Genomic DNA, 15,731 nt, shown 5'->3' on the forward strand with positions numbered 1-15,731 from the left:
CCAGTTTAACTGAAGCAGAACACATCTGTAATGCAGATGGCCCCGTGTGTCTGCAGCCAGTGAAAGGGTTGTAGGCATTGAATGCTGTCCCCTAGGAAAGGGGGCTGCTATGTCCGCTGCTGAAGCTGGACAGACTCCGATCTGATGAGAGAGATGGTCCTTGAAGGAGAATTTGCAATGCCCGGGGATGTTTTGGAGTGGTCTCCCGAGTTAGGGGAGCAAGGGATTGCTTCCTTCCAACCCATGCGCAGCGTGAGCTGCAGTTAAAACCACGCTCTGCTCATTCCTTGTGAAGGGCCTAATCCTGCCAGGTACTCTCAACTCCCACTGAGGTCAGGGGGATTGGAGTCTGGGCTCAGCACCACCCAGGCAGGATCTCAGCTGCCAGCAGGAACAGCCCTAAGCAGCTGGCTTGCAGGGTCCCAAACAGCCTTACCTGTCTGAAGCCACTGCGTGTGTACTGCAGGATTTTCAGGGCATAGTTTGACCGCTGACCTTTGCTGTTGAATTCGATGTGGCCGGTGAGACCTTCCAATTCTACCTGTCCAAGAGAGAGTGAGTTACAGCGCCAATTGACACGGCCTTAAGCAGACTCTCCCAACTGCTGCTGCTTACTTTGTTAGCAAGCGCAGGGCTGTGGAGCGCCTGACATTTACCCTCTCACTAAAGCCGTGGGGAAGGGGTATGAGTAGTATTTTCACATAAGGATTTTAATGGCCTTTGTGTGATCTGTCTGGAGCAAGGGGCCAGAGGAGAGCACTGTTAAGTTGCAAGGAGTTTCCTTTCCCAAGGAGGCTCTCTTCCCTCCTTCATCGTCCCCCCACCATGCCCAAAACCTCCCCTTCAGCCCACGGCTGCCCCTGGCTCTGCTGCAGAACTAAGCATCTTCATTGCATCGCATTGAATCACGTTGCTGGGGCCTGCGCGGCAAACTAACACACCACCGCACTGCACGAGGCAGGTGTTAACATGGGGTCACATTGCAAAGGATCCCAAGACGAGCATCTAACCTTGTACAGCAGATTAAATGCTGCTGACTTGCTGCTGAAGCATGTTGCTAGTCATGACAGCAAGTTAATGGGACTCCTTTGAGAGCCAGGAGCAGCTCTGTGGTTGGAGTCATTTTTGTGATCGGGTATCAGGTGGAGTTCAGCTCGGGACTGGAGTGAGATTCACCAGGCCAGCAGGGTCGGACACAGGCATGGGTGAACCGGGTGGCTGCCCAGACAGAAAAGGGGCCTGAAATTGGTAATTTTTATTATTATCATTATCTCGGCAAAGGGGGGCCTGACACTAAAAGTTCACCCGGGACTGCCAGGAGTCTCGGTATGCTGCTGCAAGCCAGACCAGGGCCACATCGGAGATAACTTCCCCTGAGTTTTCTACCATTTTAGAGAATAAATTTCATGAAATCTGTTGTTTTCAGGATGCATCCAAAGAAGAAAAAGAGAGCAGGTTTCTTTGGGTTTTGAATACACAAGTCAGCTCTGGGAATAGACATTAAACCTCTCCAAGAATTTGAGAGGGCTAAAATCTGGGATTCTGATTTTGACCCATAGTTAATTTTGATCCAGGTAGCCCCTGACTTTCCAAGCCAAATGAGGCCAAACTCCTCCGGAAAAAAAAACCTTATCTGCAATTCTTGAGTTTTGCAGGAATGTGCTGCGGGAACATGAATCAACTCAGGTTCACTGAAAACTGGTCCTGGGTTGGCTGGAAACACTCCTAAAGATCATGTTAAAAGTGCACTGAGTTTTGTTTCTGCAGCCAAACCTGCAAGACAGTGAATTTCACGCAGTTCCAAGGCTGGTTACAAACATCTTTGCCCAATGCTCCTTTGAAACAGGTTGGCACCTTGTGCTTTAGCTGAATGGGCCTGGCATCATCAGGCAGGCACACAAACGCTTGTCTTTAGCTCTTGGCAGAGAAGAGAGACGGAGGCACATAAATCAGCAAACTTCAGTCCCTTCTCACCATTCTCAGGTAGTTCATCAAGCTGGTACCATGCTGCCAGATCTGTGCAGAGCCACAGGACAGGGGTTTCACACCAATCTCCTGGCTCCGGTTCAACTCCTGGACTGCACTCACAACGGCATAAACGGCATCAAACAACAAGGCAGAAGACAGCTGTGAAGACAAGACAGAGAGAGTCAGCTCCAGAAGCTGGAAAATTCAACAAGACCTGATAGTTTGCACTGGCATGAAGGAACAAGTCCACAGCGATTGCCACAAGCCCGTGCACGCATTTACACCCCTGCACCATAAAGGAGCCCACACACATGCAGGATCAGACTGGTCAGCTAACCCCTTTACTGGAAAGTTACTGGAAACCCCTTCTCCAGCTGGGCTTTCCTCTGAAAATGCCGTTGTTCAGGAGATGTTGAAACCTATATATTAGTTTGATTCCTTCGCCATTTCTTTTTATCCACCCAGTCTCACATGCAAAACTGTCGCAGTTAATAACCGGCTAGTTGTTCTCCTATCTTCATTGCTGTAGCTGAAACCTCACTTTTAATTATCATCACTTCTCAACTGCGCTGGAATGTAGTTGTTGCAGCTCATTACGATCAAAGCTGCATTTTTCTACTGGTCTCTTCAAAGAGCCTCCTCTTGACTGCTCCGGTGTCCGACAGCATCTTTTCTCTTTAGCCTGTTGAACCTTCCCCCCATTTCACCCTGGCTGTGGGCATTTACAGTTCAACTCTAGCTACTGCTCCAGTCCCTCTCAAAGCCTGATCACATTCACTCACTTCCCCTATCACCCTAGGGAGACAATCATGTTCAGTTCAATCACCTGAGTGGTCCCCTTTGGCTCCAAGTGTTACTTGTTTGAACACAGTGAGCTAGATTTAACCCTGCTTGATCCTACTCAAGGCAATGGCCAGGATCTCACTGTCTTCGATGCCCCAGTGTCAGGCTTTTAATGAGCACCAAAGAGGGCTTTAAAATGAGGAAGCTGATGCTATGAAAAACTGTGGAATCCAAGCTTAATGCTAGCAAAATCCCTATCATCAGCATTAATGGTGCCGATAATCCCTTAAAGATTTCTATCTCCTATCCCTCAATAGCATTCACATTTGTCCTACCAAGCTTCCTTCCAGCCCAATCATTTGTCTCCTCCTTTCTCCCTGCTATTCAGTATCAGGTCTTATCCCACACTCATCCCCACAAGACCCAAGCGCCGTCTAGGAACACACCAAATGGCATGACAAGCATCTGTCACACGTGGTTCATCTCTCAGTATTTGACTTGTTTCACCCACAAGAATGAGCATAACATTTCCCCTTTCTGGAGCAACTTTCATTGCAGGGACTCAAAGTATTCTGCTAACATAGATTAACTGAGCGTCAAGATGTGCCTGGGGGCATAGGGTAAGTATTACACTCATTTTTAAAGGAGGGTAAACTGAGGCATGGAAGAGGTTGAATAGCTTGACCAAAGACACATGGGGAGTCTAAGGCAGAACTGTGAATTGAACCCAGGCATCCTTTTTCCTAAAGTCCCTTGCTTGAACCATAAGGTATGGTTCAATGTCTTCCATTTATAGAGGCAGGGAGTTTTTTCTCCCATGCCTGCTTCTTTCTGATGTTCCCCTAGGATGCACTTTCAGGGCTTTTAAAGTAACTGCGGTATCCCCCTCCCAGCCCCTCTTTACTCATCTAGTCTCCCCTCAACCCACGTGCCACTGCTAGGAATGGCAAGCAGAATTGCTATATCCTCAACTCTCTGTGCAGCTTAGGGGGGTTAGAAAAGCCTGTAAACACATGCATAACTTTAAGCATGGATTGAAGTCCCACTCGAGTCATGGGTTTACATGTGCACTTCCACACTTTGCCGACACAGGGTCCTTATCAGTAGCCACAGACCAAATATTCACGTGATGTCGAGAGGTGCAACTTCACGAAGCTCAGAGTTAAACCATGTCTGAAATCTGACCCAGCATCGTTCGCTGTCTCCAGACAGGTTTTTATTTCCATTTCATCTGAGCAGTTAATGAACTCTTATTAGCTAGTGAGCAAGATGCTTGTAGATCTTAGTGAAGCATTTGACATTATTGACTGGGATATTTTACTCCTGAGCGTTGAACAGTTTTGCTGGTCTTTTTGGTATTGTCTGTAGCTTTTGAAACAATGTCTTGGGCTTGCTTTGCTTCAGGAGATTTCCGCTATTGGGAGGGGAGGAATCTCCCCAGGTCCTGCCCTCCCCTTTCTGCTTTCTCTTATTACAGCCTTGCTCTGAAGCACCTGATTTCCATTTCTAACCCTGGGTGTCATTGTTAATCCAGTCATACCCTGCCCATCCGAGTCTCAAACTCCCCATTCTAAGCTAATCGCATGATTGTGTGCAGTCTGAGTGATGACTTCGGAAAGCTTGGGACTGGCAATGATGCAACCAGCATGAAGAGGAGCCAGGACCTGCCCTCAGACACCTTGATCTTCTCTGCCATTATTTCAGGAACCTGTTTTAGGGCCCCCACCTCACCTCCTCCCTACCCCCAACACCTGCTCTAGACAAGCCAGTGGACTACATTTTAGTCCAGCCAATTGTTTGCTTCCTCTGATCGCTTAACGCCAAAATCCTCTCTGCCACTTCACTTCCTGCTGCGGTCAGCCCAAGAGCCTGCTCCTCTACTGTCCCTGCCATCTGGAGCAGGTCTCCGCATCTCTCCAGCCATATCAAATTGCAGCTGAAAGCAATGTTTCCCCCTTAGCCTATTGCCATTATTTATCTGTTAACTCCATTAGCTGTATTTAACTCAGCAAAGCAATTTGGGATTGAATTTGTATGGAAAGCTCTTGCACAAAATTAAGTTGTTTTTCATTTATCAGCACTGCTAGCAGGCCTTTTGGGATCTTCCACCCATGTGGTTTAAAGCTCATTCATGAAATCTTCCCTGGTTCCCCTCACCCACCCTCTCAGCCTCTCCTATGAAATCTCCTGTTCCTTTTACTTTCCCCCGTCTCTAAGCCACAGCTCTTTTTTGCCTTTGACATAAAATCAAACCCGATTTGACTGTTAATACCCAACTCCATTTTTGTGCACTGTATCTGGAATAAAGAAGTCCGTGACATGCTGGGTGTGGCAGGTGCTGTGGGTCCCAGAGGAGGTTCCTACTTACTGGAGTATGTGGGTTGTGGTGGAAGGGAAAGAAAAGACCCTTTCCCTGCCCTGTATCCATCTCACATAGATTCATAGATGTTAGGGTCGGAAGGGACCTCAATAGATCATCGAGTCCGACTCCCTGCGTAGGCAGGAAAGAGTGCTGGGTCTAGATGACCCCAGCCACATGGCTGATGAGATCCATAATTCAAGTAAATACCCCAAGAAGATACCTTGGAGAGACTGAGGGATGGGTAAAAGCATCTGTCCCCTCCATATACCAGCCAGCTCCCCTACGCTGTGCCTCGAAGGGCTCTGTGGGCTGCAGCCGGGCTACTAAGCACTGTCAGCCGCTCCCTAGGAGAGGGATAAGAAGCAGCTCCATCCTTTCTATGTACCACCAGCTGGTTGGAGAAGCAGGGAGGTACGGGAGCATGGCTCACCCTAAACTGCCCACCACAGTGGCACCGATCCTCTCTGCAGCTCCACCTCCTTTGACTCCATCCCCAGGGTCAGTATAGCCGGGCACTGGTCCCGGCACACAACCCTGGTGGACTCCCACAGCTTAGCCCTATAGAAACACCAGTGGGCCTGGCACAGCGTGGCCTGGGTTATAACTTTTAGTTACCAAAATCATCCACAGAAAGGCCACGTTTGAAAACAGGCTGCTCTCAGCAGGAACAGGGGCAGCTTGGGTTGTTTCTTCCCCCCCCTACCTAAACCACTGTCATCTGCATCTTTGCCCCCCAAACATAACAGAGAGAATTAAAACCATTACAATCCCGTGCAATAGACTTTACAATCTGGATTTTATTCAATGAAATAAACACTTAATTACAAACATCTGTTTTAGCCTAAATTCTAATTACCTAATCTAGCCATCTGTAATTTTAATGATTTTCTCTGATTTCCTTTCTTTGCAACGTGATTAATGAGAATGGCATTTGAACAAGTATCTCCCTCCTCCTTCCAAAGACACTTTCACATCTCTGGCAAGGAAGCCCTAGGATTTTGCAGCTTATAGGAAACCTCCTGCCATGTCCAGCTGTTGAAGCCCCGTCCCTGAACCGTTCCAGGAGATCTCAGCTTGCTGGAGCTGACAGGGGAAGCACTTCCAAGAGGGAGGTACTTGTCTGAGCTAAGTTAAGAGCTTAGCTCCAGCAGGTGCTTGCAATGGCAAGAGACAGGAGACAATTCACGGTGAAATGAGGGACTTCCCTAGCAAACTGAAGACAAGAAAATCAGCCTCCTGCTTGTATAGTTTTGTTTCACTGGCAAAACACTTTTCTTTATCACTGGGGACTGAATAGCAGAGGGCCTTAGTAATGGTGCTCAGTCACCACAATGATGGGGTCAGGAAGAGACCCTCTATATCACAGTCTCGTGGCTACGTCTCTAGACTCACTCTGGAGGGTCCCCAAACTGCCTGCATTAAATCAGGGATGTCACTGGAGGTACATGCACAACACTTCCTCTGCACTGCTGGGGTGCTGCTCACATACGCTGCACCCCCCAGCTCCTGCTCGGTATCTGCCAAGCCAGGAAATGAGGTGGCAAAGCTGCTCTAGGGGCACCTACTGCCACTGCCCTCAATCATGCCAGAGACAGGGAGCAGGAGCAGCAGCCAGGGGAGCCCCCAGAGCACCTCTACTGCCTGGGCTCTAGGTTTGGCAGGTGTGGGAAGTATGCAGGTGCATAAGTGCTGACTTTTATTTTTACCAGGGGCAGAGGTGCTAAGATGATGGACATGTGGACATTTTATGCATTTCAGGTGACAGCCCTCTTCCCGAGGGGGCCAGGGTCCTCAGGCCCCCAAGTATTCAGCATTTCTGTGCAGGTGCACGAGAGCAGCACCCCAGAACAAATGTAGATACAGCCTGACTCTCTTTGAACCCTCTCTGCAAAATATCCCTTCCTTTTGCCCATCTTCTCTGGTGCCAGTTTAAACTGGAAGCATTTGGGGGCAGCTACTGCTCCACCATGCCTAGGACAGTGGGGGGTCCAGTCCCCGGAGGGAGAAGGAGGGCGGTCTCTTGGGGATGCAAATATTAAGCTGCCATGACAAAGAGGTTGAAAATCACTACAACCCACCAAGGTTTGGGGTTGGAAATGGGATGGGACTCGATAATCGACAGAGGTAGGACTGAACGGGCCAGGATGATTGAACCCCCTTCATGACCTCCCACCTAACCCCTCCTGCAAGCCACCTCTCTAATGCAGGAGGGATTTACCCTTCTGCTTAGCCTGTTTTTTGAACAACTTAGACATCCAGCTGCCTTAATGTTACATGGACAGGAGTTTTAGACAGAGACTCCCGAGCCGGCACCAATCACCAGCACTGAGTTCACTCAAAAATAGGGGGCAAGGTGGGGATCAAAAAGGGGCAGCCCTGTGCTCCTTGCATCTCTGGAGCATTCTCAAGCCCATTCGAGACAATCAGGAAAGAAGAGAGTGGAGATGTTTTCTTCCCCACCTTCAGCATTTGCACTTCTCGGGGTTAGCATCTGATTGCTCTGTTAGAAAAGCTTTAGTTTTAATGCATCACAACAGCCCTGCAGCTGTCGCCCAAGCAGGCAGATTCCTTGTGCAGAGTGCATCGAGATGCAGCCAACCAGACGGTGCACAAGCTGCAGCCACCTGAGCACAAAGGGAGGGTAAGGACGAGAGGGGCAGGGGCGGGAAGAGCTGGCGAGAGCACAGCGTCGGCGCTGTTGCAGCAGCAGGTTGGTACCACTCAGGTGTGAACCACGACTGCCTCTTCCTGTCAAGCAAACACAAAGTGGAGAAGACTCCTTATTGGTGCTGCTTACAGTTTATTTGTAGCAAAAACCATGGGGCTTCCAGGCTGCCTCGGGAGCCCAGGGGATTTTTATTCCATTTGTCAAGATGCAAATTGTTTGCTGCTTTTTCCTCTCCCCAAACTCTATCCTCCCCCCTCCATCCGTTTGTAGCAAAGCTGCTCTGCAAACTTTCCAAGAGAGACAGGGACCCTAGGGGAGATTGCAGCAGTCATTAGCAGGCTCATCAGGGAGACTCTGGAGCATGTGAAGTATCTCGCCCCTCAAGCTTCCAGCTAGGGCCCAGGAGGCTCCCTTCCTACATTGTCTGCATCTGCTTCCCCTTCCTCCCCTACCTTCCCAGGGAAGCCTGCTGCACAGGAAAACTCAGATGAAGATAGGGGATGACTGTGAAGGGAAGTAGCTAGCCTTGAATAAGTCTCAAAGTGGACCAAGCTAAAAAGGAGCAGAGCCCTCTTTGAGTATGTCTACATGGCAGAGTGCTCTCACACACCGAACTAATGGAGCTGTAAGGAGTCTTGGCAATCCCCATGATTTAATGAGCTCCTGGAAAACATCGCTTCCCACCTGTATTTATACGACAATGCAATTCTTTCACCGGAAATGCTGACAATAGCAACCTCAAACTCAGAAGGAGCAATGAGGTGCGTGAGGGAGGAGGAAAGGTGCCTATTCCCTCAGCTCGGCAACCAGACGTTGAGTAGGCAACCATCGATCCTCTGAATCGTGGTGTGTGCAGAGATCTAGTGAATGAATCTATTTGTATGGAGTCCTGTGACCATCACACCAAGACCTTCGATGCATATGCCTAGTGCTACTCCCGGCTCCTCACCTACCCGCTTATCCTCTTTTTTTGTGAGAAGTCCCATCCTTTCCTGTAACGCTTCCCATCCACCACAGCAGCCTCTACATCAACCCAGCCAGTTTATTGCTTTTCTGCATTACTCGCTTGTCCTGCACCATCACTCACAAGCTCTGCTCGCCTGTTAGTTCCCTTCACAGCTGTTCCACATTGATCGTCACCTTTGCATCAGCCCCTGCTGCCTCGTTACCGCTTCTGACAGCTGTAGAAAGGGATGTGGTAGAGAGAGCTACGCTTACCGCGGGGCCTGTAAAGGGAGCGTGGTCACAGTTCTCTTGCCAGGAGTGGTTGAGGCTCTGGACGAACTCTTGGAAGAAAGCATGAGATTGGTTGAAGATGGAAAATCCCAAGACGTTCACCCGGTCATCCAGCAGGCTGTCCAGTCGCTGGAGGGAAAACTCCTAAAGCAGAGCAGCAACCCAAAAGAGAAAGCAGCATTAGGCGACGGAGTACGGTAGCTAATTCATTAGCAGGTCACGGAGCAAAGGGAGGCAGGGAGTGCAGGTGGTGGAAAGCATACACTTGATGGTTGAAATGCGCCCACCCCAGGCTGTTGGCAACCAAGAGTCAGGATCGTACGACGGCTGGTGGCAAGTCAGGATATAGAATCGGCTAGTGACCTCTCGCTCCCGAGAGTGGCAGCAGCTGAGCCGACCACCACAAACATCAGCTCTTGTGTAGAGGCCAACAACTAAATGGGTATTGGAAATGGACCTCCTTTTGCAACCCATGACAGTGAACCCTACACAGCATGATAGACATATTGGCAGGGAAGGTAGGGCTGTGGAAGACTGAAGCCATATTCTCAGCAACAACTTTATATCCTCGACACGCCATTACAACGAGATCAAATACAGTGTCAAAAAAAGAGCTGTGGTTCCCCACCAAGGCACTGGGAGAACCAGTGGGGAAAGGGGCTAGTGAAGGCATGGGGAGACATGGGAGCCTTGGAGTTGACCAGGGAAAAGTGTCTGGACAGCCAGAGATGCCCCATCCTCGGGGGTTTGAGGACAAGCAGAGGTTTGGAAGAGGTCCACCCAGGACAGAGCGCCCAGCTCAAGGGGAAGAGCCCTGCAATTAAGTGGCATATCCCACCCCCACCTCCTAGTCCCCACCTTGCCACTACCCAGCAGCATCTGTCCTGCAGGCAAACAAAGGTCCTCAAAGCCTCCAGAGCACTTGCTCCAGTGCATTTCCCATTGCCCCCCTAATTCCACATGCCACTTTGATGGAGAGGGTCCCACCTGACCCAATGCCTCCACCTCCCCCCATCACTTGTTTATCAGAAAGGACCAACAGACCATTTTGCTTTTAAAAGAGGGAGGAAGAAGCCCTGGCCCAGCTCCAACCTCTAGAGAGATCCCTGACAGCACACTGTTTCCACGCTACAGCCTTATTCCAGGAGTCACACCTGTTCCCTGCCATAGCTGAGAGCTCCAGGTACACAGCTGTCCGTCTGAGCGGTGGGGGACTCCCAGCCCTCCCAGTGTGACAGACCATGGAGACACCTGTATAGAAAGAGCCTCCTGTTATTTCATCATCTCCTATTTCTTGCCTCAGAAATAACCACTGATTGGGCTCTGGCCAAGGCTTCGAATACCAGCTGCTGAATTTACCTCCTGCCAATTGCTGCTGTTTTCCACATAGACCATTTCAAGGGTTTTATCTCATGTTATAAGCAGGGCACGCGCACAAGCAATTAAACCAGTTCCATTACCCAAGACAGACCTAGAAGGTCCCCGCTTCTCAGTGAGAAGTGTTTCTTTCATTGCTTTATTTCTTGAGACAGGGGACACTCATGGGTGAGTAGCCAAGGCCCTTGGTGATGCTGGGGAGACAGCAGAAAGGGCATGGAGTGCATGGACTCCTGGTTACAACCCGGGCTGGGGAGTTGGGCATCTCCTGTTCTAGTCTCAGGTCTGCCACCCACCCGTTGCTTGGCTGGTCTCTGTGCCTAAGTTTGCTTGTCTTAAAAGGGGAATACTGCCTCTTTTTTCACAGGCTGTTAGCACTGCTGCAGTAATTAATGGCTGCAGAGCCCATTTAAGCAAGGTCTATGCCACTTCCTTGCAGGGAAACAGGCACTGCTTTCTCACTCCCTCTGTGCCAGCACCCAGTCTCATCACCTGGGCAGTGCAGACAGCACAAGAGGAAGGAAGGGACTGAATGCATGCCCAGGCAACCCTTTTCAGCTCCATGTCAGACGAGCCTGCGAGCACCTTGCGATGCCTCTAAATCCTCTACTCTGCTGACGTGCCAGGCTTAGGCGTGCCCAGAGTGAACGGTGAAGGCTCTTTTCACAGTGGCGTGTGATCCAGGCATGACCTTAGACCTGCAGTTGCAAGGAACTCACAATTACTTTATTTTGCCCAGCCATCTGGGGCAGGGCCTACTCTTTTTTTCTGCATCTGGACACAGCTTGTACTGGGGTACTCTGGTCTGCAACTGAGGCTCCCTGGTGCTGCCATGGCTGTTGATAGCAAGCAACACAGTGATGCCACAAGACCAGTTTACTGTGGAAGTTTCCAGTCTGCCTGGCACTATCACTGGGAGATCATTTATTTCTGGCGAATTGCTAAAATGAAGATAGAAGGTGGTGACTGTGATTGAGGAAGCTGACAGAGCGCCATTCCCCTCCATCACTAACACGAATGCCTTCATGGTTTTTTCTGGCTGATAGGAACAATGATTTTAAGTTTCAGAGAAGTGGAGGGGCAAGACTCCTACTACAGCCTGGCGAGGTCCTATGGGAATGAGATCAGACACAGAATTAAGTGCATTTTGGACACAACCGCATTAACATTAGGTAACATGAAATTGCCTGTGAACTATTGATTCATTTGAATGATATTATCCTCCTGTCTCCCTGACAGGTTATCCATTTACACTCTGCATCCTGTCAACCTGCAGAATGAGGGCAGATGGCTAATGAGACTCTGGGCCTGAGGAGATTTTGGATGCAAAGCGCCATGGCAAGTGGCATGCCGACACCTTGCAACACAGCTCCCTGGCTGCAGTGGGCAGGGAGGGAAGGGGCGCGGGTACCAAGGACCTCCACTCCTGTTGGCTTCATCATACAGGTGTGGAAACTGAGGCACGTGTTCCAAAATGGTCACCGAATACAACGCCCTAGAGGTTTTTGGCTGACCACAGTGGACCAAGTACTCGCAAAACTCCACGTGCAGGAAGTGGGAGCTGTGGGTACTCAGGACTAGGGAAGTTGTACTCTTTTGGTACCATTCAGGACGGGTCTACCAAAAGACAAGGCTTCCAAAAATCATTGGTTTTCTTGATTATATTCTGATTGATGGGTGTTTTCTTTGAGGCAAGATCAGCTCCTGGCAGGACTGTCCTAACTGTTACATCAAGTGCTTTCTAGCGCTTCACAAAGGAAACCAGCATAATTACATTTACAGATGGGGAAACTGAGGCAGTGGGCAATAAAGTGATTTGCCTGAAGTCATGTGGCAAAATACCAGGGCAGAGCTGGCATTAGTACCCAGACCTTGTGAGCGCTAATCAGGTGCTCTGTCTACTAGCACACCGTCTCCTTAGGGGAGAAGGCCCTTGATGGCACGTTGGCAAAGAGAAAATGTTTGCACCAGTGAGCTGTTAATAAGGCTTTCTCAGTCTAATAGATGTGGTTCCTCAAAGTGCAGAATGCCCTCACTCTCGGTCTTTTTCTAAGCCAGCCTCTTGCCATTAAAAACCCCTACAAAGTAAAAAAGTAGTTCCTTCATATTCAAAATGCACCCTTCCCTAACCTCTGCGTGCTGAATGGCCTCTAAATAAGCCTATTTGCACACAAAACTCCTCTATACTCCCACCCCCTAGCTCCAGCCCCCTCTCAGAAATGACATTAAATATAAGTCATGACCTCCGAGCTGACTATGGAATGAGATGTGGATTAAACAGCTCCTGGGGGAGATGCATCATTTGGAACGGGATAAAAGGATTTGGTAAGGTCAGAGCAGCTGCAGAGTGGAAAAACGTGGCAGTACCTGACTGCTTTAGAAGTCATCTCTGCCCCCTATTTATTTCCCTTTCGGCAGCCTCTTACACCACTTGACATTTTCAAATCCACGTTTTACAAACACCACCTCATTTGCCATTCGAGCCCTGTGCCGCTCAGCTGATTTTCAGAGCTGGATAACCCATCACTCAGCTCTGTTCCACCTGCTGCCAGCCAAAGGGGATATTTGGCTTTTCAGCGACACACTGCATCTGCAGCAGTTTGGCCCTGATGTTTTCTGTGCTTCATTGCGCAAGCTGCAGGCTTAACCAGGGTCCTGGCGGGAGGCGTCCTTCAGCCATCTTGTGGCCCCCTTCTCCACACATAGTGAGGGATTTGTCCTCATGTCATGCAAGCCAGGGAACTATTATGCTCATTTCTTAAACGGCTGGGTCAGATGCATAGTTGGGATTCAAACCCAGGCACCTCAGCAACCCTTAATACTGACCTTGACCAGCTACTTTGGCTAGGGACAGAAGTTACATGTAAACTGGTTTAAGTGATCAGAAACTGGTTTCAACCTGTAACAGAACACAAGTTCAGTGCACATAAACCAGTTTCAAAATGGCCGGAACTAGTTTAAGATAAACCAGGTTGAATGTAGTATCAGACTTAACTGATTTAGGTGAAGCTGGTTTATGGAATTTCTGTCCAAGCCCCTTCCTGGTTCAAGTTAAATCACAGTCTCCCAGCATCCCAGGATGCTTTGCAACCCTGGGCTGGGCTGGTAGTGCAGGGTTGGCCCTGCCCCTTTGCTGTCCAGCCGAGCAGTGTGGGTTGGCTGACAAGGCGGGTGGGCGGGGAGATCCAGCCAGGTACACAGCCCAGTCTGCCTGGCAGGGGTGCAGCACCTCTGCCAGACTCTTCCCAGCTGGAGTGGATGGGGCAGGGATGTGGGACAGCAGGCTCAGGCAGAGGGGGATTAAAACATCATCTCCCTTCTCCCACCAGCACGGGACCCCAGCTGGAGTCTGCTTGGCTTTTCCTCCCTGCTCGCAGCTCAGCATGGCCTGGGACCCCCAGAGCCCCCTATCCCAGCCAGGGGATGATCCCAGTGCACCTTACCAGTGGCTGGGGCAAGGATTTCACTTGGGGCAGCCCAGGAGCAAAGGCCGGACATGAGGGGACACGCACAGAGCAGAGTGCAGTAGTGGCAGCAATGGCCACTCGATCCCGGACATCGGCCCTGCTGAGCAGAGGGACCGCGGCTGTGGGGGGGTGGGAGGGGGTGGAGGGCAGGGCAGGGGCTTGAGCATGTGTCAGCGCTAGCCTGGGGCAGAGCCAAGACGAACCAAGCATACAGTTGGGGGAGCAGCTCCTGTCTGGTGGCCCCTTCTACCCACTGGAGAGCGGTGCCAGGCCAGCCCGAGCAGTGTACACGGTGCAGTCTCACCCCGGCAGCACCTGCAGCTGGATAAAGGCACTAAGAAGCTGGGCAGTGCGATGCTGGAGGCCAAGCCAGGCCAGGTGCCACGCTCCTTCATGTGCTCCAAGGCAGATGGGACTGAGGACTCCCCGGGGTTGGGGTCCCATGCTGGTGGGAGAGGGGAGGTAGGGGAGGAGGGGGGGGTTTAATCCCCCTCCCTTCCCCACCGTCACTTGTGGACAAGCCTGGCAAGGGCTGCTTCCCCCTTCAGGCACACCCTGGCTGGGGTCCCTGTAGGCCAGGGTGGGGTTTAAACCCCTCCCCAGTCATACTCAGCCTGCTGGGGCCTGGCCACAGCCACCCCCCTCAGCTCAGCTTCCCTCCAGCCTTAGGGAAAGGAGGGCTCATGCTCTAGCATGAGCTACTGCAGGGATGTGGCTGGATTTCCTGAATCAAAAGTGAATGGCTATTCACTTGCTTGTTGGTTCAATCTACGCAGGTTAGACTAACCAGCAAGATGGAATCAGTTCAGGCTCGGGCTTTTTAAATGTCTGTATTAACCTTTGCAGCTAACAGTGGGGAACAGTCTGCCAAAGTACATTAGCTTGTCCTAATCTTACCACGACCACTCTTCCAAGTCTAGACATACCCAGTGTGACCCCTTCTGAAGCATAATCTTTTGCAGACAGTCCACATACTGAATTTCAGATACCATACTGTTCTCATGCACTGTGCTCAATATTAGCCTAACTCAAATTGGGATTGGGACTCTGATGCTTTTGGGGAGATCAGATCTGAGCTTTCTGCAGCTGCGATCTCTCCCATTACAGAGCATAGTCACTGCCACCTGTTCTCTTCCACAGCCACTTCTCTCAAGGGGATGCTGTTTGCTCCTGGCACTTTCTCTGCTTCTTAGCCATGAATGGGAAGGATGCTCAAGGCACACAGGATGTGAGTGGGTCTTTGGGCACTCTCTCTTCCCTTCTTTCCTTTCATAGTCACTGATGTGTTTGCTCCCTCCTATCTACACGGCGGGCGGGTGCTTTTTGCAGGATGGAAGATTGCTTTTCAGGTAATAACTCCCAAGAGCAAGGAGCTGCTGGGAGAATAATTCATACCTGTCAACCGATTCTATTTAATGGGAGACTCCAAGCTCTTAAACCCTCCATTCTAGCCTCGCCAGCTGCCTCCTCCTTCAGGCCACCTCTCATCCATTGATCTCCTTGGCCAGAGACAGGTCATCTGTCCTTCACAGCCAGCTCTGTGCTCCCCAGGGCTCTCTTGTGACAAGAATTCACATGCACCAGTTCATAGCCTGTGCGTTTGTCTGTCTGGATACCTCAGGAGCATGCAGGTACGGGCAGATCACAAACAGATATACACCCACTTGCAGGCTGCTCCCACACCCACACAGGCACTAATACGGATGCAAACAACAAGCAGTTTTACAGAGAGACTTATCTGGGCTGTCCGCACCACAGGCAATACTACCATGATGCCCACCCCCTCCTCTCATGTCTCCTGCACATATGCCAGCTCCTTCAAACTGGGCAATGGAGCTGTCCTACTGTGGCCAGGAGCACATCTCCAACC

General features: G+C 50.4%; 1 protein-coding gene across 5 annotated transcripts in view; it reads right to left on the reverse strand.

The window, feature by feature from the left end:
* Window positions 1-15,731, reverse strand: part of GRIK4 (glutamate ionotropic receptor kainate type subunit 4) — a 282,987-nt gene that overhangs the window by 52,435 nt on the left and 214,821 nt on the right. For all 5 annotated transcript variants that reach the window (XM_059719504.1, XM_019487321.2, XM_006259689.4 and 2 more), the window contains 3 exons: window positions 9,000-9,161; window positions 1,975-2,127; window positions 437-541 (listed from right to left, as the gene is read on the reverse strand). In XM_059719504.1, coding sequence (XP_059575487.1) covers window positions 437-541; window positions 1,975-2,127; window positions 9,000-9,161 — 420 coding nt within the window. The remainder of the gene's footprint in view (window positions 1-436; window positions 542-1,974; window positions 2,128-8,999; window positions 9,162-15,731) is intronic.

The sequence above is a fragment of the Alligator mississippiensis genome, chromosome 16, assembly GCF_030867095.1.
Source record: "Alligator mississippiensis isolate rAllMis1 chromosome 16, rAllMis1, whole genome shotgun sequence".
NCBI lineage: Eukaryota > Metazoa > Chordata > Crocodylia > Alligatoridae > Alligator > Alligator mississippiensis.